The sequence below is a fragment of the Telopea speciosissima genome, chromosome 3 (genome assembly GCF_018873765.1).
Source record: "Telopea speciosissima isolate NSW1024214 ecotype Mountain lineage chromosome 3, Tspe_v1, whole genome shotgun sequence".
Taxonomy (NCBI): domain Eukaryota; kingdom Viridiplantae; phylum Streptophyta; class Magnoliopsida; order Proteales; family Proteaceae; genus Telopea; species Telopea speciosissima.
This window is the reverse complement of record NC_057918.1, coordinates 5,706,170-5,733,784: the sequence shown is the minus strand read 5'-3', so window position 1 is coordinate 5,733,784 and position 27,615 is coordinate 5,706,170. Positions and strand designations below refer to the sequence as shown.

At 39.1% G+C, this 27,615-nt stretch overlaps 2 protein-coding genes across 4 annotated transcripts; both read left to right on the top strand.

Moving 5' to 3' along the window:
* Positions 1-1,021: 1,021 nt before the first annotated feature.
* On the top strand, positions 1,022-15,409 carry LOC122656180 (SUPPRESSOR OF GAMMA RESPONSE 1-like). Its single transcript, XM_043850641.1, has 6 exons — positions 1,022-1,067; positions 2,334-2,466; positions 12,514-12,700; positions 13,045-13,523; positions 14,037-14,360; positions 15,017-15,409. Exons 1-6 carry the CDS (start codon positions 1,060-1,062, stop codon positions 15,074-15,076), a joined length of 1,191 nt encoding a protein of 396 aa, XP_043706576.1. The 5' UTR covers positions 1,022-1,059; the 3' UTR covers positions 15,077-15,409.
* Positions 15,410-16,962: 1,553 nt separating this feature from the next.
* Positions 16,963-21,984, top strand: LOC122656179 (CRM-domain containing factor CFM9, mitochondrial). 3 transcript variants are annotated; one of them, XM_043850640.1, is made up of 4 exons: positions 16,963-17,264; positions 17,364-17,649; positions 20,203-20,604; positions 20,911-21,984. In XM_043850640.1, the coding sequence occupies exons 1-4, from the start codon at positions 17,194-17,196 to the stop codon at positions 21,856-21,858; spliced, it is 1,707 nt and encodes a 568-aa protein (XP_043706575.1). In that variant the 5' UTR covers positions 16,963-17,193; the 3' UTR covers positions 21,859-21,984. The 3 variants fall into 3 exon arrangements, with proteins under 3 accessions (XP_043706575.1, XP_043706574.1, XP_043706573.1); XM_043850639.1 differs by having other exon boundaries at positions 17,361-17,649; XM_043850638.1 differs by having other exon boundaries at positions 17,355-17,649.
* The last annotated feature ends 5,631 nt before the right edge of the window (positions 21,985-27,615 follow it).

Genomic DNA, 27,615 nt, shown 5'->3' with positions numbered 1-27,615 from the left:
TTCATTTACAAAACTATCCACCCTATGTTTGAGTTAACAAAAATAGACAAAAACGCGTTAAGGTTTACAAAACTGGACAAAATAGTCTCTCCCTCGCACACTTGCTTTTTTAGACATTTTTACACTTATCATTGCCTTCTCGCCCAGGAATCCTCCGTTCCCTGTAACCCTACCCTTGTCCCAGCCACCGCCATTCTTTGCTACCCCAAGTAACAGAGGGAAGAAAAAAAGAGATTTTTTCAGAGGGGAACTACCGAAGAAAGAAGGAGAGTCACTGTTTTGTAAAACTAAACTTGTTTTTGTCTATTTTTATTAACTCAAACATAGGGTGGACAATTTTGTAAATGAAAACTCAAATGTAGCTAATCATGTGATTTTCCCCAAAAAAAAATCAATATCCGGTACTGCTTGATTCATTACACTGGCAGTGCAGAGGCCGTGACGCTCTAGACTTTGGACATCCTTCTTGTCCCGTCCAAAACGCATCTAAAACACATCCATATGGTGGATCCAGTAGATGACAGGTCTTAATCCAATCTATGTGCGCCACGTTTGATATGTCTTTAATACAGTTCTCTCGCCATTTTCCAGATAGAAATGTCCAAAACAGTCAACTCAAGGGTACTATATAACGTTTCCTTATTTGGCTTGGGGAAGAAGGCAGCTTCTCCATTGTCTCTCTCTTACTGCATCGTCTACCGAAAAAAAAAATAAATTTGATCCAATGCATCGCGTTCTACAATAAAATATTATTCCAATCAATGAAACCGAACGTAAGGCTCGTATTTAGGCTCGGTCAACGGTAGGGACAAGCAAGTCCTCTATGTTTCACTGTTTCGTAGCTTTTCGCTGCACAAAGTCATTGGAAACCTTCACCCGAGGCAATTGCTTCGAATTCGAGCCTATAAGCTAGTTTTCCCGCTCGCTCTTCTGTCGTTAACTTCGTCTAGTGGAGAAAGGAAAGTTCATAACACACTCTCACTCTCTACTCTCTACTCTCTACTTTCTACTTCAGGCGCCATTCGTTTTCTTTCACTCTCGGCTCCCACTGGGTACGAGATGGCCAAGTAAGAATTCCTAATTTTGTCTCTTGTTTTAAACAATTTAATTGGAAGAATTTCGGATTGATTCATCGTCTTTAATTGATAGTTCATAAGTGTTAAATTTGTTCTGATCTGAAATTTTCTAACATGGATATTCAAAATTGTAATTAATGTCTTTTTTTACCCTTATTTGAGCTTCTTGAGACATCTACTTCACTGGAAGATTTTTTTTAATTGATTCCGTCTTTTAGAAAGCAACCCTGTTTGAGGAAATGCAACGACATGTCCCATTAAACCTCTATTGTGTTCCTAAAGAAACTAAGATCTAGACTAATGTTAGAATGGGAAGACTGCAATGTTTTGATATTGATTTTCTGGGTGGGTTCTTCCACATAATCATGAGTGAATAAGAAAAATATACAACACCCCAAAGCATCAAATCTTTCTTTATGGAAGTTCGACCTTTCAGTTGCAGAGTAGAGCGCAGCTTCTGATGCTTGATTAGGCAACTCTTGAGCTATTTTTGGGGAGCCACTTCTTTCAGACTTTAGTTATAAGATTGCTCCTCTGCAACATTTCCTCCCCATCTAATCTAAGATATTAAAGGGAATAAAACGGACAGCATAGAACATAAACTCTCTCTGTTAGTAGCTGTACCACATAAATAAGAGTATAAGTCCTGCTTCCATCAATTATTATGGTTGGAGAGATACAGGGTCTGTCTGTCTCCTGAGGGTTACAATAGAGCATGCTTGTCCTTTGATAAAGAAGAGCATCCCTAGTAAATTACAAAACATGGTCAACGAGAAAGTTCTGGTGCATTCGTTAGGATCCATCTTTGAGATGGCATATCTTTTCTCTGCATGCTTGGATATGTTAGTCTTGCATTCTACATTGGATGGTTATTGTCACTTGATAATTCTGGTGTCTAAGCAAACGACTTGCAGGAGCCAATGAACCTATAGGCATTTCCATGCCTTAGCACTTCAAGTGTGCGTGGGACCACTATTTTGTATTTCATCAATACGCAGTATATTTCGTATTGTATTTATTGGTAATCTTATTTTTTTTTCTCATCCCTTGTTGCTTACTGGTATGCATTTCCATTGGCATTAATTATTTCTGAAGTTTACTAGTTAAATCTTGTGTTGATATATCAAGTTGGGCATTCCTCATGCATGACTGCTGCTTGCTAAATATTTTGTTGTTCATGAAGCAATTCCCTTTTATGATTTGGCATTTTTTATGGTCAAAAGTTTACTTTAGCTTTGTAAGACATGATTTGTACAGGACATGGCTTATTGACGGTAGAACAATTGCGAGGAAAGTTAAAAATGCCACCCAGTTCTCTGCATCTCAAACCAAAGAGAATGGGGCATATCGGGAGTGCCCTAATTGCAATCATCGCATTGATAATAGTGATGTAAGCTTGAATTTTTTTCTTTCTTTTTAATGTAATGACCTTTTTTATGTCTTCATGTTGTGATTTTTTCATGATACATTACGTAAATGAGGTTGAGATCTAATCACTAGTGTCACTGATATCTAAAACAGAGTTCATTTGGTGGTGACACAAACTAACGCTGATGCTTTGATGCAACTATTTAATAAGAACATTGTGGGTGTGATGCACCACTTTGCAATTATTATGTTGTGTAGACCACATTGCAATTTTAAAATAATTACATGGTGCAAAATGGGATAAATCGTTAACATTAATGTGACTGGGGGAAGAGAGGAAGGACGAGTAAGCACGTAATTTTGACATGGCTTTGTAATATTTGTGACTTGAGCGCCAAAATGATTTTACTGTAGTTGCAACAGGCACTTCACTGAGCATAGCTTGGGGATTTGAGCTTTGTCCTATTCATCTGTTCTTGGAGATTTCTTCTACATCTCTTGCACATTCCCAGCATACTCTTCTTATGCTTTAATCTCTGTTCGGAGTTTCTTTGGGTTAATGTTCCTCTCTGTATATTACATGTTCCACTATTCCTTTGTTTGAAGTCGAGAATAGGGGGAAGGGTAGCATAGTGGACCATGATATAAAAATTATGTTCAGGCCCAATCCTATAACAAGTTTAGACTCTTCGGCTTTCTTTTTGGGAAAATGTTTACATCACTGATAGTGTCAGAATCAGCTATTTCCTCCATGCAGAGAGATGATTGGGTTATTTTGACAGTGGGATAGATGGAGACTTTCCTAGATAGGTGAGTCACATGTCAAATTAAGTGGTCCATCTCAATCATATGTCTCACCTTTAAGGACTCTTTTCCTTTTCTCTTTAGAACTTCCTGTTCTCCAAACAAAATTAAATAACAATTTTGATTCTTCTTAAAGCACTTTATTTATCAAAAAATAAATAAAATTTCAAAACATTATATTGACATGTTGTGAAGCCAGATTGGACTGAAAGTTTCCATGACTAGATGATGATGCATGTCCACTTAATTTAAGCACTAACAAGATTCCATGTGGCAGTTGTAGCTGACTCACTGGATTGGCTTACTTGTCATGTTTTTTTTTTTAAATTTCCGAAAGTAATGGTTTTCTAACCACCCAAGGATTAGGGTTTAGAAAACCAAAGAATTTTTTTCCAGAATCGCAAGTAAGGAATAAACCGGATTTCATGAGAAATGAAAAACAAAATAAAGATGAGTTTGATTTGGCTAAGGTTCTGGTTCAAGGTCTGTTATGAGATAAAGAACAATTCTGCATAATTTGATCAGAATCTGGTTTATGAAGGAATCCTGTTGCGATTAGGACTCTAGATCAGAAATCAAGGATTGCAGAATTTGATGGCAGATTTTATAAGTTAATGAAATCAGATTTCAGGCCAGGAATTAAGCAGCAATCTGGTCTAGTTCTTAGAAAATGAGATTAGAAAACAGAATTTAAGAAACCAGATTTGAAGAAACCTGTTTGCAGTAGGATTTCCACTATTGATTGGAAAGATCAGATTTTAAAACTAGAACTAGTTATATGTTTAGAAACAGAACTCAGAAGTATGACAGAACAATAATCAGCAGAAAAGAAAGCAAAACAGAACCAGAAAATGGTAGCAGCAGGTTAAAGGAAAACAGAAACTGACCTCATCGAAGGAAGAGGAAGATAGAAGAGAAGATGATAATTCAGGAATCCCACCAAAGCCCTTACTGGAATCTCACAAGGCTCTGCTGAATCCCACTACAGACTATGCCTCTGAATCCCACAGAACCAAAAGGCAAAGTCCAAATTTGTGGGGATGCTGTAACCCCTTACATCTATTTAAAAACCTATGTAAGATTGATTCAGACTGATTTTAGGAAATCTTAGACATGAAATAACAAAGCCAAAGTATGAAAGATCCTCTCGATCTCATGCTAATATAAGGACTCCTAAACTGTCTAGAAAACTGAAAGAAAACATACTCTAATCAGAACTGGAATTAGTAAGTACTATCTCATCTGAATAAACAACTGGATGATAAAATAAAATAAGAAATAACACCCTAAAGACGGACCCACATTTGGGTGAACCAGTTGGTTCAGATTAGAACCAGAAAACTGGTCCAACAGCCAGCCACATGCTAAGAAGAAGCTGGTCTAGTCTTCTTCATGCACTGAAACCTTGTATCACCAAATTTTTTTTTTTCTTACAGCGCAACAATCAAATCTGGATTCTCGAATTTTTCAACCATCAATCTGATTTTGAGTTCGGATTGGAATTTTGATTCAAATAGAGGAGAAGGTCTATTTGTTTCTGGTTCTTGGACCAGTAGTTCTAGGGATTGACTCAGCTCTCTCAAACTGTTTCTCATTATTAAGAAAAGGGCTGCTATAAAAGTAATCCAACTTTCTCCATCCTCTATGGTTTGATGCATGCTCCAAGGCAATTACTTCTTCTTGAGTTTTGAGTTGGAAAAGGGGGTAGTGGCAAATACCAGACCCGTACCACGCTAGGAAAACTTGCATTGTTTTTGCTCTGAAACTTAATGACCCTTGTTAGAGAATATAGATGAAGAAAACCAGAACTGAGAATGGAGGAAGAAGAGAGAAAGAGAAGAAGATGAGGAAGAGGAGAGACCTGTTAAACTTATCAGTCTCCCTCATAATGCTTGTATTTATAATCTCAAATTACAATAGAAATGGGAACTCCTAATCAGATTAGGAATTCCTAATCATGATAGGATTCCAAGTTACAATAGGAAAAGAACTAGAACTAACAACTCAAACTGAAACTAAGACTAACAACTCACAGTAGAATTAGGACTTGACATAATTAGAAACTAGGACTAGGAAAATAGAAGATACACATATCAACCAAATCACTGTTCACGTGAACAGTGTCACATGAATAGTACTTCAACACTCCCCCTCCAGCTGGATTATACAAATAAGTAAAGAAGAAGATCCAGCTTGAACTAAAAGGAAAAAAAAGAACTCCATAATAATGCAAACACTCCCCCTCAAGTTGGCGCATACAGGGTATCAATGCCCAACTTGAACAAAATGAGAAGAAACTAAGTTGCAGCAGAATCCTGCTTGACAGATGAATGTAGCTCCCAAATAAACCTTCAAGAACTTGAAATAATTGATCTTCAAAACCTGGACAGATATGATCAGCAAACCGGGACTAGAATTTCTTCCAAAAAAAGGCAGCTTTTAACGATCTTCAATAGCTAACCAGTGATGAATCTCAGATTGTCATAATGACATAAAATTTTGAAGTTAAATAACTAGAGCAGCAAGTAGCGGAAACGAGCTGAATTAGGCAGCTGAAAAACACTGTATCAACCCAACTGAAAGTCCTCAAATAGGCAACAACCAAATATCTTCAATACTCTTCAATACTTCAATCTCCCCCTTACGGCAAACTCAACCCAATAACGAAGGATACCTGTTAATAGTAGGATATTGGAATGGGTATTCACCTTCCATTGATTGGAAAGAATAATTGTATGTGTACATATACAAAAGGAATTTCCTAAGCTATCTTTTCCTACAAATGGTATATACATAAACATGAAATTTACATACTGAAAATATAGAAGAAGATAAGGAGAAGATAGAGTTGGTGAGATCGGATGAGCTGGTCATCCTAATCCTAAGACTCCCCCTCAAGTTGGAGCGTGAAGGTTGCGAGCACCCAACTTGGAAATAAGGATGTGAAAGCGATCACGGCCCAATGGTTTCTTGAACAAATCCGCTACTTGTGAGGCCGTGGGGATCTTGGCCGGTCTAATGAGCCCTTGGTTCAACTTCTCACGAACTAAATGACAGTCAATTTCTATATGTTTTGTTCGTTTGTGGAACATCGGATTTGCCGCAATGTGTAAGGCTGCTTGGTTGTCACAAAAAAGTGGTATAGGTCGAGAGCATTGAAGACCAACATCCTGAAGGAGGGAAGTTAGCCATGTGATTTCATAGGTGGTGACAGCCATTGCGCGATACTCAGCTTCGGCAGAGGAGCGGGAGATGGTGTGTTGTTTCTTTGTTTTCCATGAAATCGGGTAATCACCAAGGAAGATGCAGTAACCAGTAGTTGACCGGCGGGTCATCGGGCAACTAGCCCAATCTGAATCACAGTATGCACGCAAGTCCAGGCTAGAATGGGCTGGAAAATAAAGGCCTTGGCCAATCATGGCTTTTAAGTAGCGCAGGAGCCGGTGAGTTGCATCAAGATGTGGTTGGCGAGGTTGGTGCATGAACTGGCTCAAGATATTCACTGTATATGAAATGTCAGGTTGGGTGACAGTTAAATAAATCAGCCGCCCAACTAGGCGCCTGTAAGAGGACGGATCTGGTAATAAATTGCCATCCGAGTCACTGAGTTTCAAATTCTGTTCCATAGGAGTGTCAGAAGGCCGGGCCCCACTCAAACCAGTGTCATCCAAAATGTCCAGGACATACTTCCGTTGACAAAGAGAGAGTCCAGACTTGGATCCAGCCACCTCGATTCCAAGAAAATATTTTAATGGACCGAGGCCTTTGATGTGAAAGTCCCTGTGAAGCATATCCGTAATATTGCCAATCAAAATATCATCTGAACCAGTAATAACTATGTCATCCACATACAGAATGATGAAAATACTGTGCTCCCCACGATGCATAAAAAATAATGAATGATCTGCCTCGGAGTGCTGAAAACCATAATGACACAATGATGTGGAGAATTTGGAGTACCATTGGCGAGACGCCTGTTTCAGATCATAGAGAGACTTGTTGAGACGACAAACAAAGGTCTCCCCCTTTCGACGATACCCAGGTGGAGGGGTCATGTATACCTCCTCTTCGAGATCGCCATGCAAAAAAGCATTATGCACATCCATCTGATGTAGAGGCCAGCCACGAACAGTGGCGATGGCAAGGAGCAGTCGTACAGTCACCAACTTTGCAACAGGTGCAAAAGTATCATGATAGTCTATGCCTTCCACCTGTGTGTAGCCCTTAGCAACCAAACGGGCCTTTTTTAGCGTTCGATGGAACCATCAGAGGCACGTTTGAGTTTGTAAACCCATTTGGATCCAATGGGCTTCTTGCCAGGGGGCAGAGGAACGATAGTCCAAGTATTATTATTTGTCAAAGCCTGAATTTCAGCTTGCATAGCATCTCTCCATTCCTGGTGTTTCACAGCTTCAGTAAAAGTAACAGGTTCTGACACACTAGATAAAGAGGTAAGAAAAGCCAAATGTGCAGGGTGAAAATGAGAATAGGATAAATAATTTGCCATAGGATGGATAGTACCTGACCCAACAACCGTTAATGAAATTTGAGATGAGGGAAGCGGGCAATGGTAATCATTGAGGCGACGTGGTGGAACATGGGTGCGTTGAGAACGCCGTAAAGTAGATGTGTGAGGTGGTGGTGGCGGGTTAGAGGGTGGTGGGGATGGTGGTGTATCATGTGGTATGGGGTGCACAATAGGATCGGTGGTGGTGGGTTCATGGATGAGTAAAGGAAGAACAGGGGATCCCGATAGAGTGGGATCCGAATGGAATGAAAATGGGAATATTGCTTCATGGAACACCACATCACGGGTCACATATATTTTTTTTGAAGTGAGATCAAATATTTTGTACCCCTTTTGGCCATGAAGGTATCCCAAAAAACACCTGGCGAAGCCCTTTTATCTAACTTATAGGTGATATTGGAGTGATGACCGAATGCCAAACATCCAAAAACCCTTAAATGAGAGAGGTTGGGGGGGGGGGGGATGGCCATGAAGCATTCAAAAGGTGTCTTGCCATGAAGAATTTTTGTGGGTAAGCGATTGATGAGATACGCAGCAGTCAAGAGACATTCACCCCAAAATTCAAGAGGCAAGTGTGCATGAAAACGAAGGGCACGGGTCACATTTAATAAGTGTCTATGCTTGCGTTCGACCACCCCATTTTGTTGGGGGTGTCAACGCAGCTAGATTGGTGTAGAATGCCCAACGAATTCAAGTAAGCAGAAATTTCAGAATTGAAAAATTCGGTTCCATTATTGGACCGAACACATTTAATGGCTGCTTGAAATTGGGTGTGAACCATATTGAAAAAATGGACTATAAGGGATTGTACTTCAGTTTTAGATTGAAATAAATAAACCCATGTGCATCTTGAAAAATCATCGACTATGGTGAGGAAAAAACGAGCACCCGATAAGGATTTAATGCGGAAAGGACTCCATACATCAACATGTAATAACTCAAAGCAAGCAACAATTTTTATTGTACTAGAAGGGAAAGATAACCGAGTCTGTTTAGCAAGTGGACATATAGTGCAAGTGCAATTGTCCGAAAAAGAAATACTAGAATCAATATTGCAAATACTAGAATGAGAGGTAGACCCAGGGTGACCCAAACGCCAATGTCAAAGGTCGAAATGGGTACCCGGAGAAGCCACCGAAGCAAAAGTGGAGGGGGGAACCACGTCTAAATAATATAGACCACCATGCCGCCTACCCGTTGCTAAAGTCATCTTCGATTGAGGATCCTGAATAAGACAAGAGTCAGAAGTGAAAACAACCCAACAATTAGAATCATTGATAAGTTTTCGGATCGAAATTAAATTGAAACGAAATGCGGGTACGCAGAGAACATTAAGTAATTGAAGACCTAGAAATAAAGTAACATTACCAACAGTGGTAACGGGAACATGAGAGCCATCCGGTAAAAGAACAGGGGAGGGGGATGCAATATTTGTAGTAGGATTAAACAAGTAGGAATCAAAGGCCATGTGATCAGTGGCTCCTGAATCCAATACCCATGAATGAACGAAAGTGAAGCAAGAGGGTGGGGAAGTACCTGCGAGATTTACCAATGGATGATCACTAGTAGGGAGGAGAGCCAGAAGCTTGTGAATCTGGTCAGCAGTCAGGGAGGGTGCTGTAGAGGAGTCCACGGCTGCAGCCATAGGCCGAGTGCTGGAGACACGAGAAGGAGCAGGCTTGGCTGAACCTGCGCCCTTGGTAGATCCATCACAGGCTTTCCACCAATCTGGAAAACCGTGCTTTTTGAAGCACCTAGACTGATCACTGGAATGCAAAAAATATGGGGAAGTGGGAGATAAAGTTGCCGGAATTGCGGCTCCAGCCGCCGGGGGTGAGCCAACCATGGTGGCAAGCAAAAAAAAATTAGAAGAGAGGATCGTTCCTTAAGCTGATACCATGTTAATAGTAGGATATTGGAATGGGTATTCACCTTCCATTGATTGAAAAGAATAATTGTATGTGTACATATACAAAAGGAATTTCCTAAGCTATCTTTTCCTACAAATGGTATATACATAAACATGATATTTACATACTAAAAATATAGAAGAAGATAAGGAGAAGATAGAGTTGGTGAGATCGGATGAGCTGGTCATCCTAATCCTAAGAATACCCAATGGCAATGGTGGAGAAAACTGATCTTCTATGTTTTGCACCAATGTTCCTGCAAGTTTTGCGTTCTGCAATGTCTGCAGGTGTATTGTACAAAATCCCCCCCTCATGTGTAGTAGTACACGTGGACAAATAACGGAGATTATGTCAGAGATAATGCAAAAGTATAAACTTCCAGAATTCTCCAAAGGTGCTATGGGTATGAAAAAAAGAAGGAATGGCAAAATTGTAATTTACTAGAAGTTTCCAAAGGTGTTATGGGTAAATACCAAAGGTATAGGATATGAAGGGAATTAGAATTATTGAAAGAGAACGGTGTTGAAAAAAAAGGATGGCATGGCTGTAAGTTGGTGGAAATCCACTTTTAAATACAATCCAAGCCAAAGGGCAAACTGGTAATAAACCAGAATTTTCAAGGGTCAATTGGGTAGTCAAATAGGGGAATGGCAGAATTGTAATTTAAATGAAATCCATATATATATATATATATATATGCATAAGCAAGGCCAAATTAAGGGAGGAGTGGCAATCTGGTAATAAACCAGAATTTGCAAGGGGTCAATTTGGTAGTTAAAGAGGCAATGGGACATGATGGGAATTAAAATTATTGTAAGGGGACAAACTAGGAAGGGACAATAACTAAAGGATATGTTTGAATTAAGGGTAAAAGGAGGGGCATATATGGAATCACAGAAATTAGATAAAGACATCTAAGGGGGAGTCATCTCCCACCTCTTGATAGAAAGGAGAAGGCAGAGAACTGGAACCAGTGTATATCGAGAGAACTTCTACATTCGACCGCCAATCACCCTGAAATTTTGGGTGGAGAATCGCAACATAATGCCATCTTGAATGCAAGCAACAAAAAGTTGAATAACAAAGGTAAGGTTGAACAAAAAATTCCTGAAACCAGATAAAGCAGTAGTTATGGTTTCAGGTCTGATTTCAAGGACATATCTCACAACTCCCTTTGAGTTTCGACCTAAAACTCAGTATACTGGTGGCCTCCGAGAGAGGTAATGGTACCCCAAGCCGCGGGAAGAAAGAAGATGCAACTAACAGGATCAACTCGATTCTGTTGATCAACTATTACTGCCACAAACAGAGCACAGTAAAATTGCTGATGCAGCAGCAAATCGAGTAATGACAGCAGATCAGCAAATAGCAGCAATCCATAGAAGGAAATAAATCGTAACTTGCAATAGCAAAATAGCAGTGGAATAGAGCAGCAAATACATATCGATGGAGCACAACATCAGTTCTTCAGCAGAAATTAATAGCAGCCAGATTCAGTAATCGATGCACACCCAACTTCAGGTATGATCTTCAGACACTATTTCAGCTGTCATTGAAACCAGTATGTGAAACCCTAGTTCCTCTTCTTCCTCAACTAGGGTTTCCTTCTTCAAACCAGAATTTAAAATCGACTCTCAAAACAGCAATCTTGGAGAGAATCAGTCACTGGTAACCTAACTCTGATACCATGTTAGAGAATATAGATGAAGAAAACCAGAACCGAGAATGGAGGAAGAAGAGAGAAAGAGAAGAAGATGAGGAAGAGGAGAGAACTGTTAAACTTATCTGTCTCCCTCAATGCTTGTATTTATAATCTCAAATTACAATAGAAAGGGGAACTCCTAATCAAATTAGGAATTCCTAATCATGATAGGATTCCAAGTTACAATAGGAAAAGAATTAGAACTAACAACTCAAACTGAAACTAAGACTAACAACTCACAGTAGAATTAGGACTTGACATAATTAGAAACTAGGACTCCAACTAGGACTAGGAAAATAGAAGATACACATATCAACCAAATCAGTTCACGTGAACAGTGTCACATGAACAGTACTTCAACATCCCTCTCTATATTGTGTCATTGCCTTGTAGAACAGACAAATATGCACAATGTTATTTTTCATAAGTATCTATTATGGAAGGCATATTCTCTTTTGCAGATTGCATGGATTTGAAAATGTCTGTTGAATCCCTTAGCATGGACTACCCATAATCATTTGAAGTTCTATTGAATTTCTGAGCCACAACATGAGTAGTTTATTTTGTCCCATTTAGGATGTTCAGATCATGAATATCAGTTCTACAATTATGACATTGACATAACCTACGTTCAGCTAATCACCAATGATTGTTTCCAATTTCAGAATAATTAAATTGTTTCAGAAAAAAAAAGAGTTCCCAGTCAGTTCTTCTGTTATTCAAAAGGACCATCACATTTTGTCAACCATGAATTGGACCTCTTTACAGGTTCTCATGGGCCAAAAATTATCCAAACCTTGGATATTCCCCATCTGATTCTGTGAATTTTGCCTGAGTTATTCACCTTATTTTTCTTGATGTAGCAACAGAATATGATGCATGTTGAACTTTGGCCTAGGAAACCTAGCTTGATTAATGAAATTTATTTTTGAGTGGACCATTTATTCCACATTTCCATTGCTCAATCATTTTTATAGTATTTCTTATGAATATTTTTTTTAGCTTTCCCTTGTAACTGAGTAATGAATTTAATGTGTTTAGGAATGTAGCTGGAGCAAATGTGTATACGTAGATGAAAATTGGAATTGCAATTAATCATTTTTCTGTGGAGCTTGTACTGTGCAGGTTTTGCCTGAATGGCCAGGCCTGCCTGCTGGTGTAAAGTTTGATCCATCCGATGTAGAGCTTTTAGGGCATCTAGCAGAGAAGGTTGGACTTGGGAATTCAAAACCACAATCTTTTATTGGTGATTTTATTCCGACACTTGAGGGGGATGAGGGAATTTGCTATAAGCATCCTAAAAATCTTCGTGGTAAGTTACTTCACGGATATCAGTTGAACCTAGTTGATGACTACCAAAGAACACTACCAATACACTTTGAAATATGAAAAATTTATATTAGTATTCAACAAAGAAAAAAAAATTGCATGGATAATTGGTATCTTTTATTTACTTGGGACAGAAGTATGTTTATCTCTTCCTTGAGGATATTAGCAAGTCCCTCCCGACTTAAACTAGTTGCTTTAAAAGGGTTCAATGAATTTTGTCGGCTTTGGTCTAGTTTCACTGCAGAAAAGAAAATTTGTTTAGTCAAGCCAAAATTTGATCAAGTTGGTATGTCGCTATTGCAATTACCATATCTAATTTTTCTTCAGGTGCCAAGAAAGATGGAAGCAGTGTCCATTTCTTCCACAAAACAGCTAACGCATATGCAACTGGTCAGCGCAAACGCCGCAAAATCCAAAATCAACATAGTTTGACAGAGGAGGATGTCCGCTGGCATAAGACTGGTAAAACAAAGCCTGTAATTGAAAATGGAGTTCATAAGGGATGGAAGAAGATAATGGTTCTCTATAAAAGTTTCAAGAAGGGATTCAAGCCTGAAAAGCTCAACTGGGTGATGCATCAGTACCATCTAGGGATGAAAGAAGATGAAAAGGAAGGTGAATATGTAGTTTCCAAAATTTTCTATCAACAGCAGCAGAAGCAAAATGATAAGAGTGATGCCAATCTGGCCAGTGAAGAACCCGATAAAGTGACAGTGGATGCCAGTCCAAAGACCCCCAAGACAAATACTCCCAATCTGCATCGACCAGGGAAGCGTCCTTTAGTTGATGAAGACAATGAAGATAATGTAAACTACTCAACTTTTGCTAGTCATTTTGTATTCCTTACTTTTGGATGAGGGAATTTAAATGCTCCTTGGTGGGTTGTGAAGGATGGTCAACCAATTGCATGTGATTTGCATGGTGTATGTGCATCTATCTGAACCTATCACTGATCACTTGGAGATCTTCTAGCAAAATTGATCTAACTTGGTTATACCCATTATATAAATCTCAATCTCATTTTAATTATCAGTTAGGTGGATTTTAGTGGCACAATCTCCACTGGGACTCATCCGGTGGTGGATGCTGGCCTACCTGCGAGTGAGTCATATACAGTTCTCCCATCTACCAATTGTAAGACTTGTCTTGCTTAGGACAGCTTCCATTTTGCATTAAAGATAACAGTTGAAACATTTTTCTGGAAAATTACCAATATTCTGTGTACCCGTGCCTTCAGTTGTAGTGCTGAATTGGCCATCACTCAGATGAACATTATCTTTCATTATATGGACCTCACTGAAAATTTTCTTTTGGATTAGGCATCTGAGTTCATCCAAGATGTACCTCAATCCCCTCTGCCTGCTGTTTGTCTTGATGACGACAAGGTGGACGCTTCATGGTTGGCAGGCGAATCTCAGGCTGTTGAGGACCCTGATCCAAATGGCATGGATGACTCACTGTTGTGCAATGAAATTCTTGATTCTTATGCTCCTATTGATAACCCAGGAGTAAGAAATGCCCCTTATTTCCTGGACTTCAATGCTAGCCAGATGGATGCAGTTGAAGGAGATGTCGGCACAGCCAATGGAATCCCTGACCTTGATGGCATAGATCTGGGCACACCACCAGATTTTCAGCTTGCGGTAAGCCTCACTTTCTACCCTTCTTCGAGGAAGAGTAAGCTTTTGGTAACCTTTTAACTGATGGTTGTTTACTAAGTGTATAGTAGGGAATGAGTGCCGTATGGTGCACATATGAGGGGATGAATGTTTGGATCACCATATAAGGTTCCATATATTCTATGCATGAAGTTTGTCTCCAAATGTTCACCGTGTTACCTGCATACTGCATCCTCGTTAGTGCATATGTACAATCTCATGAAAGGCACCCATGGGCTCCATCTTTTTCGACAGAAAACATTTTCTGAAAATCGAATTGTAATTATAAATTTATCATGTATTTCTTTGTCATTTGTCTCTTTATGAGTGTATATGACAGTGAAGTATTTTTTGGCATGGTTGACTGAGTAAAAGCTCTCAACCATATGATGAAGTATCCTCCATGGTTGTCAAATTTTATGGTTGAGTAAAATAACAATATTAATTTTCCTGGAGAATAAAATTCAGGATAATAAAATAAAAGTTGTTTTCCGAACTTTTGTGTTGCATTTTCATAAGATAGTTTCTACTATTTCGTTTCTTACAGAATTTTCTTTGAGACTCTTCTTGTAAAATATTCTCTCAAGCCAGAGCTATGTAACCAAGAGGTATAACATACATTTCTTGTTAACACATTGCAGGACTTGCAGTTTGGCTCTGAGGAAAGTATTATGAGTTGGTTAGACCGGCTTTGGAGATGAACTGAAGCGACGTGTCCTAAGAATTACTATGGTGGCACAATTTTGTTTCAGACACTAAGTTGATGGATTTTCGCCTCCGCAGAATAATACAGTCTTGACCATACTGAGTGGGTCTAACATGTTTTGCGGACCTAGTGACAGTTTTCTCTTGGTATCCATTATCCACAAGACTTTTTAAAGCAGATGGTGCTATTGAAGTTCCATGAACTAGTTGAAGCTTTTTAAACTGCAGGTCTGTTTTTCCAATGTTAAATGGAAGATTACGGTGTGGCCCAAGCCATATGCAGGTGTGGAAAATGATTCATGCCGTAAATAAGTCCAGATTTTCTTTTAATTCCCAAGTCCAAGATACAGTGAGGCTGCCATACAACTATGCAAACTAGGATGATTGTTGCCTCTAGTGGTGTCATGATGTTAATAGCTACTTGCTGAGAAGAACTAAGCAATGTAGTAGGTGCTCAACTAAACATGGAGTATGTGGTTCTATTTAGAACATATTGTCTTCATTTGGATATTTGGATGTGATTTTATTTAGTACATATTGCCTTACATTTGGATATTTATATAAAGAATGAGCTTAAACAGAAAATTTCTGACTGGTAAATTTGCACATAATCATATTTTGCCTAAAAAAATATCACTGTTGGCCTTTCAAAAACCACAGTCCAGGCTTTATGTAGTTGCGATGTATATGATTGATCTAGTGTCACATTGAGGTTCACATACTATATTGTCAGCAATTGGTCAAAAGTTTAACCACTTAAGGGTAAATGGAAAGTGGAAGGGCAGGTTCCTCGGTTGCCTAAGTGGTTAAACTTGACCAATTTTGTTCATCTAAAGTAAAGATGAATGAATCACCCTATTAGTAATTTTGAGACTCATGAATCTTAGGGGTGTCAATCGATCCGGTTCAATTAATCAGTCTGGGTCTGATTCCACCATTTTTGGGTCAGGACTGTAACCCTGGACTGATTAACTTATCAGTCATATACCTTAGCATCAGGACCAATTACTAATCGGTCCGGTCCAGTTGGTCCAAGTCTAAATCAGTTTCAGTTCCTAATCTATCCAAAGACCAAAACACCAGTCAATTTTGTTCAAGGAGATTATTGTTTAGCCCATATTTTGGGCCATACAAATTCTAAGAAAAAAATTAGACAAAAATCTTTGTAAAAGAAATCCTACGGAATCATTGGCTTTATTATTAACATGAATGTATGCCTGGCCTAAGAAAGTGAATAGAGAATGAAAAACCAAACCACCCATACAGAAACCCTGAAATCAGTTTTAACCGGTTAGTCGGTTCAGTCTGGTTCTAGTTGTAAAATTCAAATTTACTCTAATGGCTAGGACCATAACTGACTAATTTTTTTTCAAGGCTCTGCTTGTTTCGGTTGGAAAATTTTACATGTTAAAAAGTTTTCGAATGTTTGCTTTTCAATGGAAACAAACATTGAAATATTTTTCAACATGTAAAATTTTCCAGGTAATATTTTATGTCAAAACAAACGGAGCCTTTTGTGAAAAACAGATAAAACCAGGCCAATAGGGCTAACTTTCAGGGCTGGGCTTGTCCGAAGTTGGGCCAATCCGGCCCAACATGTAAGGGTTGGAAAAATGGTGAAAAGAACCCTTTAAACCCTATTTCTGAAATCATTGGGTAAGAGAAGTAATTGGAGTTCATCTTCTCTGCCTGTATGATAGTATTAGAGTTCAGATCGATTAGAAAGTAGAAGCAGAGAAGACATTTCATCATCTACAGCTGCAGTTGGGTTTTCCTAGTTACAACGATCGTGAGAAAAACCCTTTAAACCCTGATTGGACATTCCATTCATTACCAATACACATACTGACTCTCTTATTTTCCTCTGTGTGAAATGTGAACGGTAAAGAGACGCATCAAGCAAACCCTCTCTTCTCCACTCTCCAATGCCTACGAAGGATCGAGGGTTTAAGGGCCGGCACCAGTGATGCCCCAACTACCTGGCGATCGTTGTCATCGATTTCCCCCGTTTTTTCTTGTTTGTGGGTTGGATTTTCACGGGTTTCCCCAAAGGCATTCGTCATTTATTAATAAGTTTAAAAACCAGTGTCGAATGCTTCATTGACGTTGAAGCATGTGGATGGCGAGGAATATTCAAAGGCTTCGCTTAAGAACTCTCTCCTCTCTCCTCCCATACAGTAACAGGTATTTCTGAAATTGCTTGCTCTAATTACTCGCCACTCCCCCTCCCCCTTCTCAAAAAAATACTTAGAAACTTAAATTTGTCTGGTTGAACATCAGCAGGGATGTTTTGCTGGTAAGTAATGATACCCCAAAAATTGTTGCAAGTGGTAACTCGGTTCAATCGAGTTTAGCAGGCAAAGACTGCTTCTTATCCTCTTCCCCGCTGTGGGGTTGCTTTGTTGGGTCTCGCTCTATGTCGGTAAAGACAGGGAGGAGTATGCGAAGCAAGGTCGAGAAGAGGCTGAGATATGAAGCTGGGAAACCCCTTAGGGAGAGGAGGCGAGCGGCCAAGTTGCGGAAGAAGTTGATGACCGACGAGGAGAGGCTCATTTACAACCTTAGAAGAGTAAGTGCTCTATTCTTTTCTTCCTTTTCTTATCGCTCTCCAAAATGTGTGATCTTCTTGTACTTCTACGACTTGTCCTTTATTCGTCAGTATTGGATGCTTGATTGTTTCGGTATGAATAAGCCAGCTCCACTGCCTTCGTACTTCTTTCATTTGTAACTGCAAAGTTCGTTTCTCGGATCCGTTTTTGCTTCCTTGAGGACTAACTGAACTTTTGGGCGTTGGGTACTTGAGTCTTGTTGTTTGCTTCTTGGGGTTAAAATTAATCAAAGCAAGCTGCCAGACGATGGCTGTGCAACTAAAGAAGAGTCATGCCATCTGCAGCTCCAGGCACATTAGCTTGATGTGAATTGATGGGTAGATAGATGAACTGAATAGTCTCATGGGCAGTGCAGAGCTACGTTTCTGGAGATGCTTTCATAGGAGTTGATATAGAGCTCTGATAGTTGTCTTTTATACAGGAACTGAATGGTCTCATGACTAGCACTAATTCAACCTGAAGCTTCAATAGGAGAAGTGCTAGCCAGATTTTTTCCGAAATTGTCAAGTGAAAATGGAGAACTTCTTGGAAGTATTTGAACACGACGTTTCCTAGGGAGTCATTCATTATGTGGAAGTTGGTTCACATTGTGGACAGAGATATTGAACAATGACCATGTTTCTGGAGATGCTTCCATAGAAGGAGTTTATATAGAGCTGTGATGGTTGTCTTTTTTACAGGGTCTGAAAACTCACCTTATTAATGTGTGCTTCAAGTGGAATGGTGTTGTCAACTTGATCGATTGTGACAATCAGTACTGTCTTAGAGCCTTTGGTAGACATACTAGAGGTTGTAAAAATTTTCTTGCAGGTTCCATCTCTTCCCTACTTTGATTGATGGCACAAGGATTCCTTAAGCTTGAAGACTTTATGCATTGACAACCGTTAAGAGAGAAGGATGATTACTCCTTCCTTTCCTAAGAGAAATGGATGAATTAAATCAAAAGTAACGTTGGAAGGGAGAAGAAGAGTACAATACCTTCTGTAAAATGAATGTCAAGAGAGGATTGCTCTCTTTCCCTTGTATAGTGAATCAGATGACCTCTGGTTGGAGTCTCTTCTGGTCTGGTAGGGTAGATGAAATCATCTCCCACACCAAGCTTTTATTTCTGTCCACCGTTTTTTTCTTTGTTACATGCAAAGGATGTAGAAGGTTAGAGGAGTCATCAAACTTCATTTTATGGATGCATAGGGAGGGTAGATTTCTGGCAAATGGAGATTTCTTCATCTTATCGTATGTGCTCCATCTTTGGCTTCTTTTCTTAGTTCCTTGTTCTGGTGGGTTCCTGGATCTGCCAATGAGAGTTGTTTTACACTGTTGTGGGGACCATGTGTATACATCTTCTACTCTTAAAAAATTAAGTTATGGGATTATAGGAAAAAGATAGACTATCAACCTGAATGTGTGTTACTTATGAATTTTGTTTTGGGTGAATATCCTATTCAGCAATTGATCTGTATTGAGCTCATGGAATGTTCTGATAAGTCATCAGCCTCAAGGTGGCAGTTGTATGATTGAACACATGTTCTAGGAATTTGCCTCTGGGCTTAAGCTTCTGGTCAGAAACTATAGTTTTGTGTGTCATCTAGCCAAGCCTCGTCAAATGCTCAATGCATAGCATAATCCTCATTACAGCACAGTGAATTGGCTTAAACATGAGTCACGAGGTGTAAGAAATCTGCCTCGTGTCTGAAGTTTGTAAACAGTAACTGTAGGCTTATGTCTCATCTAACCATGGTGTATGCTACTATGTCAAAGGCACAAAGCATAGACCAGGCACAATCCTCATTACTCTGCAGAAATTAGCAGAAGCTTTTTTTACCTTATTTATTTTAAATATTTAACATATTCATCTCAAAATCATATGGATTACTAATTACTATGTTGTTCTGGGTTGTACAAAAATATGTAGTTGAGGAAGACAACCTCTTGTTTCTTTTATTTAGTATTTTATTTCTAATATAACTTACTGAAACTCTCCTTCTTCTTAACATATCCATACCAGAATTTGAACCTGTGGCACTCTGACCTTATCACAAGATGAGCTGAATAAATCTACAAGTAACGTTTTATTTTGGTGGTTTTAAATTGAATTGATTTTATGCATAAAACCCATATCCTTTCAAACTTTCTTAGATGCAAACTTGGACGTTTACTCTTTATCTAGGAAAGGGATTTCTAGCACATCTAAGTCTTTTTGAGTTTCATTCCAGATCATAATTCTGAAATTGTTATTTATATTTCATTTTTTCTTAGTTAAAGTGTTTCTCTAGTCATGTTGGGCCGAGAGGGATAATTTCAAGTTTTTGTAGTTGTTACTTGTTAATATTTTCAATCTGATTTCAGTAAATCATTTAGCACTATTTGGTTTGTGAACTGTAACCTTTTTGTTATTTTTCCTAATTTTGCACATAATGCATTGGACCTGATGTGGTGAATATTTATTGTTCCATTCTGTAACTTCATTCTGTATGAGATCAACTGATTTTATCTATGGTATATGATGCATGAAGGCCAAGAAGAAAGTGGCATTGCTCCTGCAAAAGCTGAAGAAGTATGAGCTGCCAGAATTACCACCCCCTCGACATGACCCTGAGTTATTGACTTCTGAGCAACTTCAGGCATATAAAAAGATCGGCTTCAGAAACAGAAATTATGTTCCTGTTGGTGTTAGGGGAGTCTTTGGTGGTGTTGTCCAAAATATGCATCTCCACTGGAAGTTCCATGAGACTGTACAAGTCTGTTGTGATAATTTTCCCAAGGAAAAAATCAAAGAGATGGCAACCATGCTTGCACGGCTGAGTGGCGGTATTGTAGTTAACATACATGATGTGAAAACAATTATTATGTTCCGTGGAAGAAACTATCGGCAGCCAAAGAATTTGATACCCATCAATACTCTTACAAAAAGAAAGGTGGGTCTACTGAGGCCCTCTCTATAAACTTTGCGTTTATCATATTGTATGTTTAGCTGGCAGTATGCCACCAAGCCCTAAAACCTACTGACAATTTCTGGAAAAGATTTACCAAAAAAAAAAAAAAAAATCTGGAAAAGATCCCCAAGGGCAGTCAACCAGTGACAAATACATTACTAGGGATGAGAATCGTTCCTTATATTTGTTGTTGGTACAAGACTAAAGAAGTGAATGGTAATATTTTTAGCGAATTGCTACATATAATGAACCAATTAATGAGCATACTCATCTTTATTTAACATGCAGGCATTATTCAAAGCCAGGTTTGAGCAAGCACTGGACTCTCAGAAACTAAATATTAAGAAGTATGAGCAGCAGCTCCGCCGAATGGGTGTAAATCCTGAGGATCCAGTTGCCATGGCCAGCATCCAGAGAGTAGCCTCAACATTCTTTAATGCCATTGATAAGAAGGAAAGCAGTCCTTATGTTTTCTATGGGGATAAACAACCAGCTGTTGAACTTGGTAGTCGGGAAGATCCAGAGAAGCCCTCTGAGGATAGTGACCAAGAGGAGCTTGATAGATTCATAGCTGAGATTGAGGATGCAGCAAATCAAGAATGGGAAGAAGAGGAAGCTAAAGAGAAACAAGAGTTGGGTAGAATGAGGTACTGGAATAGAGAAGATTGGGGTGACAGAGGCCGATCATCATATAATGGTGATTCAGAGTATGAGACCACAGGGAGGGGAAGGGATCGGAATGATACATGTGGTAGGCATAGGAACGTTGGTGTACGTAAAAATGATAATGATCATGAAGATGGGGCCCTCGAGGCATCAGGTGATGAAGACTGGGATTCTCATAGTATGGGAGATGCAGGTTATACGGATGATAATGCAGTTGATTCTGATGAAGATAACAAGGAGTTCAAGCGGCAAACTAGAGTGAACGGGAAACAGCAGAGGAGAGAGGGAGACAAGAAAAATACTTCTGAGAAGAATGTTAGGGCCAGCAGAAGTGGGAAGAACGCCAGAGAGGACTCTGGGTCGGAGAATATGTTTGGGGACTCGGAAAATGAATTGTGGGACTCAGGTGATGAAGAAGAACATGATTCAATAGCTCCAGGGGATACTGATAATTTTATGGGCAGGAGTGATGAAGAGGAGGGCCATACCAGTAACAATGATTGGCAGCATGGGAACAACAGAAGGATTAAAACAACAAAGCAGGTGGATGAAACATGGGACAGTGATTAGCTTAGTGATACAGAAGAGCAATGTCCTCATCTGAATTCAACCAATTTTGTCTCTCTTTCTAATACATTACTGGAGGTGATTGAAAGAGGAAAATGTACTTTCAAGAAAGTAGAGATTACGGTATTACTTTGTTATTAATCTGGCGGGATTTGTCTGAATTATCAACACACAATTCTGCCTCCCCCCCCCCCCCCCCCCCTGCCCCGCCCCGCCCCGCCCCACCCCGCCCCACCCCGCCCGGATTAAATCAAAACAATTATTAATGAGGCTTTGGTCTGGAAAATTGGAAACGATTAACAAGCAATTTGATTTTGATTTATATTTATCAAATCTTGAACTGAATCGATTTGATAAATACCTCTTCTCTAAGGCACAAGTGTGTGTCCCATGGCAACTGGTACTGGGCCATGGGCCCATATCTTAGTTCAACTCAACAACTGGGCTGACAGGCCAAACTTGTTAGCAGCCGATTGCCAGGTTTGGCTGGGCTTGGCAGGCTGGGAAGAGATTACACGCACGGCTCCAACTAATTGTTTTTTGTGCAAGAGGTAACTGCAGATCAGGTGCAGCGGCCAACGAGAGTCTCCAAAGGTATCAACATGGATGAGTTTTTATTTTACGGGAGGGGATGGTAATTTTGTGTGTTATGTGCTCTTGTGTTGGGGCGTAGGATCCATGCTATTTGGTAGGATTCTTCTTTCCTTTTTAATGAAAATACAGGCTCCACTACTTACCTCTAGCGTCTAAAGGGCAAAAGAGGGAGATAAAAACAAAAAGAAAAAGAAATGCTACTTGGTTGCATGCCCCTACACCTAGACAAAGGGGGGGGGGTGGCAAAATGACCACCCCACCCCAATGTTGGATGTCTGAGTGGGCGCTTCCAATAGCCTCCACACTGGTGCAGGGGCCATGCAACCAATCCCAAAACAAACCCCCCCCCCCCCCAAACAACAAACAAAAAACAAAAAACAAAAAAAACAAAAAAAAACAGAAAGGTGAGGGAAACACCCACAAATCTATCGGCATTACTACTCTTCCCCATATTTGTTCATCTAGAAAGCCCTTCACTGTTATATTCTTATTTTTCGGCCATTTGGATGGTGAGAGAATAAAACTCTTTTATTATTATTATTTTTTGTGTGTGTGTGTGGGGGGGTGATTTAATTGATGAATTGACATGAGCAAAGTATTTCAAATTTACGATCTAGAATATAAGATGAGATTCAAATTTTGTGAACAGATGGATCTCTAGGTTCCTTGTTCACATGACAAGTCTTAATTTAAACAGATATTGCCAAATGATAATTTAGGCTGATGAGTTGTTAGACATTATCACACACATCCATCTTTTTATCACATTATCATATACTTTCTCCTCCTTTGGACGTATCTCCAAAAACGATAATAGAACTATCTATGGGTTTAATTGCAGACTAAGATTGCAAAAAAAAAATAAAAATGATCTTACATATAAACTATCAAAGATATACCATTTAAACTTTATCCACACTTGACTTTTAAGTGAGAAATTTCCCATTTGAGATAATGGACCTGCATGGATCAATGACAAACCATCACACTCTCCCAACCCTACAAAATTAAAAAAATAAAATAAAATTAGGGCAAGACCTCTTCAAACCTTTCATCCTCTGAAGTATGGACTATGGAGGCCGATTTCATGATAGTAGTTAACCATATGCCTCAGGGGCCAGGCCTCTTAGATTAAGTCATTAGATGCATATGTAAGCTTTGGTTTGGGGTCCATGCGGCTGTGCAGGGATCCATCCATCCCCACCGTTTGTCCATCTCATCTTCTTTCCTTTTGTCTTTTCCAAGGATTTTTCCTCCCCTTATTTAGGATGGCGAAGAAGAATCAAACTATTATTATATTTATTCTTTTTTCTACTTATTATAAACGCAAGATGACCTCAAGGAATTATGGGGGTTTTTTTTTTTTCCATCAATTGAGGCCCATCAAGTTCAGTTGTTGAGCGTGACAAGACTACATTGAACCAAAGTCACTACCTAAAAGACCAAGGATTCATTCATTTTCTCCTTTGAAAGTCAGGTCATCTCTGCTCCCTATTCCTCAATACAGAGGGCATAAGGCCCTAAGGGCTAAGGCTATTCATATTATGCCTTCCTTAAGCTTCCGGTGAACTTTACAGGTGAGGTTTTCTCATGCCTTGGCTTGGGTGTTCAAGGGTGTTCACAAAGACAATTCAGAGCTGCTTGCCACTGTTTGGTCTCTTTTAGCAAATTACTTACAACGATTTTGTGGGAGCTTAAGCTTCTTTTCTGGTATCGAATTGGGCCTATGTAACTTGGGTTTTAGATTCGTTGCATTTTCGGTCGAAAAGCTTTTTTCTGTTAATAGGAACTCAGAATTGGAATCAGTCTTGATCGGTTAGAAATTGATTAAAGTCAGCCAAAATAATGAATAATTATTACTTCCAATTCCTCTAATAGGGGGAGTGGATCCCACCTTAGGCAGTGTTTTTTGGCAGGGGCTAGGGTGATCATTTCCGCCCCCATGTGAGGAATCGAAGGAATTGAAGGGGACAGCAAGACTAATCCTACAAAACACGTATGGGTCATCAACCTCCGTTTGGTCAAGGAAAATGCAAATATTTTTTGAGGAGATGAAATATATTTTACAAAAAAAGTTGTAGGGGAAAGGCATATATTTTCCTAAAAAGATACGATCCGTAGCAACCAAACCGAGCCAAAATTGGGATTAGTTTGGGATTGGTTCGGCCAATTCAAAATTTGGCGAATCCAACCGAATCAATCTGATCCCAATTCTTAAAACACTCATGTGGGTTGTCTTGCCACCTTGCCCCTTCTCCCCCTTCTTTTTCTTGCCCCCTAACAAAAGCCTACACCAATCAAGGGCCACTTGAACCCAAGGTTTAAAATATTGGTATCGGGTATCGTATCAAAAGGGTGATTTTAAGAAAAGTATCGTATTGTTTTGAAAAAATGTAAAATGAAAAGATATGCTACATATGTATGGAAATGGTTAAAAAACAAATGAAAATGCTTATGATAAATGTAAAATACAATTTGCAACATACAACACTATAACTAAGTAATATGTAAAATATATAATGTATAAAAAGAAGAACAAAGTATCACCATGACACAAGTTTATTCAATGGATTATATATAAAAGATGAGATTTCATACATGTATTAATATTATTTTTTTTAAATATTCTATTGATACCTTGAAAATAGGATACGTATAGATTAGTAATAGCATATATGAGAGCTTAAAATCCTCTACAGTTCGGGAATCTTACAGTGCCTAGCAATGATCATCGAGCTCGACACGTGAAACATGCTTAATCCAACAGTGCAAGTTCAATTTACCCAGTTTTTTTTTTTTTTTCTTTCTTGTTGAACTCGATACCATCGGTTGTCATATTTTCTACGTATTGAGATCTAGATCCAAACTGCCCGTACTATAAAGGATTTTTTTTTGCCGTATAGGAGATGATACTTTAAACCTTACCTGGACCACTCTACATGGGGCCACATCACTAATATGGTGGGCCCTACTAAACATCCAATCCAGATTCCCAGAGTCCAAAGAAATTAGATTTAATAGGGGTTAGAGGCGGTCGGTCTTCCCACACGATGATCGGTGAAGTCTTCTAAAGTTGTAAACACGTGATGACAACATGCTCAGTCGTATTCTAGGGAATCATTTATTCGCATTTCCCAAACCATTAATGGGACATATCCGTCCATCCTCCTCCTCCTGCTCTACCAAGTCAAGTCGTGACGTCCACGACTCCACATGTACGATAGATATATATAACCCATAATAGAATGCGACCCATTTGGCATTTGGGCCCATTATATCAACATTTAATAAATAAAAAAAGGCCTTTCTCGCCTCCCAATCTCCATTATATTATTATAATTAATAAAAAAGATTCGCAAATGTCCACCATACACACCCACATGCTAGTACTTCCACCTCTTCTTTCACACTTGTCCACCTTCTTTCTTCTATTCATTTAATCAGATAATTAGAAGATTGTATTAGATTAATAATTACACTTTAATATACCAAAGTTTGAATGCTATATGTAGGCTGGCTGTACCTTGAACTATTTTATGACTAAAATTATAATATTAATAGGACCGAGTTTTCCTTAAGTTATGGTGATTCATTCATTCACTCTTGTATTTTAGATGCGTGTGGAGGGGTATTGAAAAGGTATTTTGAGAAATATATTAAAATTTTATAGAGGTTTGTGAACCCTCAAATGGTGCGATGAAGAAAAACGTTCTCTCTATATTAAAATAACAAACTATAATATTTTTTAGGAAAAAAGGTTCTCCAAGCATAAGGACCACATCAAGGATCTCAACAAAATGATTTTGATTTCATTTATAGAAGACAAAGAGGTTATTTTATGTGAGAAGAAAAGAGATGATATTTCTGTATCTTTCGCTTTCATGTTCCGCTCAAGAACCTTTTCCCTAATTGTTTGTAGGGAGAAGGAACGTCACTCGGTCACCCCAGAAACGCTGCCCCAGTGCCTTGACATAGGAGCGTGCAAATTGGCCGCTCCACCCTTGATCATTTCTAGGATTCCAAAGAGTATGACGATCATTTTGCACGTCTCTGTGTCAAGGTGCAGGACGGTATGACTGACACGACTGGGTGACGTTCTCTTTTCCTTTTTGCATAATTTAAAATATTCAATTAGTCATGAGCTTATCATATGAGTGGCCAACAATCCCTTATAACACGACACCAGAGTCTTTTAGCTGTACCTGCTTCCATTTTTCCACTTTTGCTAATTACTTATCTAATTATCTGGTAGGTTTTAAATCAAGGTATCGGTCTCATACTCTCGTCTGATATTGATACCAATATGGATTGCCCTTATTAGGCTGAATCGCATATTTTTAATTTTGATTGTAAGTAAATTTGGACCATTTTTCCCTTGATACCAATCCTGTATCGGGTATCGGTCAAAACACAGAATCGGCACCAACTGATACCAATACCATGTTTTGAAACCATGTTCCCCTGAATCTTTATCCCCTCTAATTCGCTGCCCCCTTCAATTCCTCCAATTCCTCACTTGGGGGCAAGAATGATCATCCTACCCACTGCCCGAAAACACTGCCCAAGGTAGAGTCCACTCCCCCCTATAAGAGGAATTGGAGGTACCAACGAATTGGCGGTGATAATTTTCCATGTTCCCCCTCCCCCCAACCCAGGGATTCAAAAGTTGAAATACCACATCCGATCCCGATTCTTGCCGATTTGGAGTGTGCGAGTGTAACTCAAAGGAGGGGGGTTTCTAGGGTTCAGGCGGAACTGGACCGATTCCAGCTGATTCCCTATCAATTCGGATAAATCCAGAACAGAATCGGATCTGAATCGGCTGGACCCAATTAAGATCCCAATTCCTTGTTTTAAAACCCTAACCCTAAAGTCCCTAACCCCACCCACCCTCCAAAGCTTGTTAAACTTTTTTGGTTTAAAAATTTTTAAGTACCTACCACTCCCACCACCGTATCATCCCAATTGATGCCCATGTTCTGCATCTGACACAATAGCCTCACCAATGATCTTATGACAGAAAGTAGAAAAATATAATTAAGATTATTTTTCTTTATGTTAAATATGGTAGAACAACCCAATGAGTGGCATCAGATTCCTTGGAACCGGACCAGTTCCTTTCTTCATCAAAAACAAAAACAGTTCCTACTTTCTAAGAAATATATT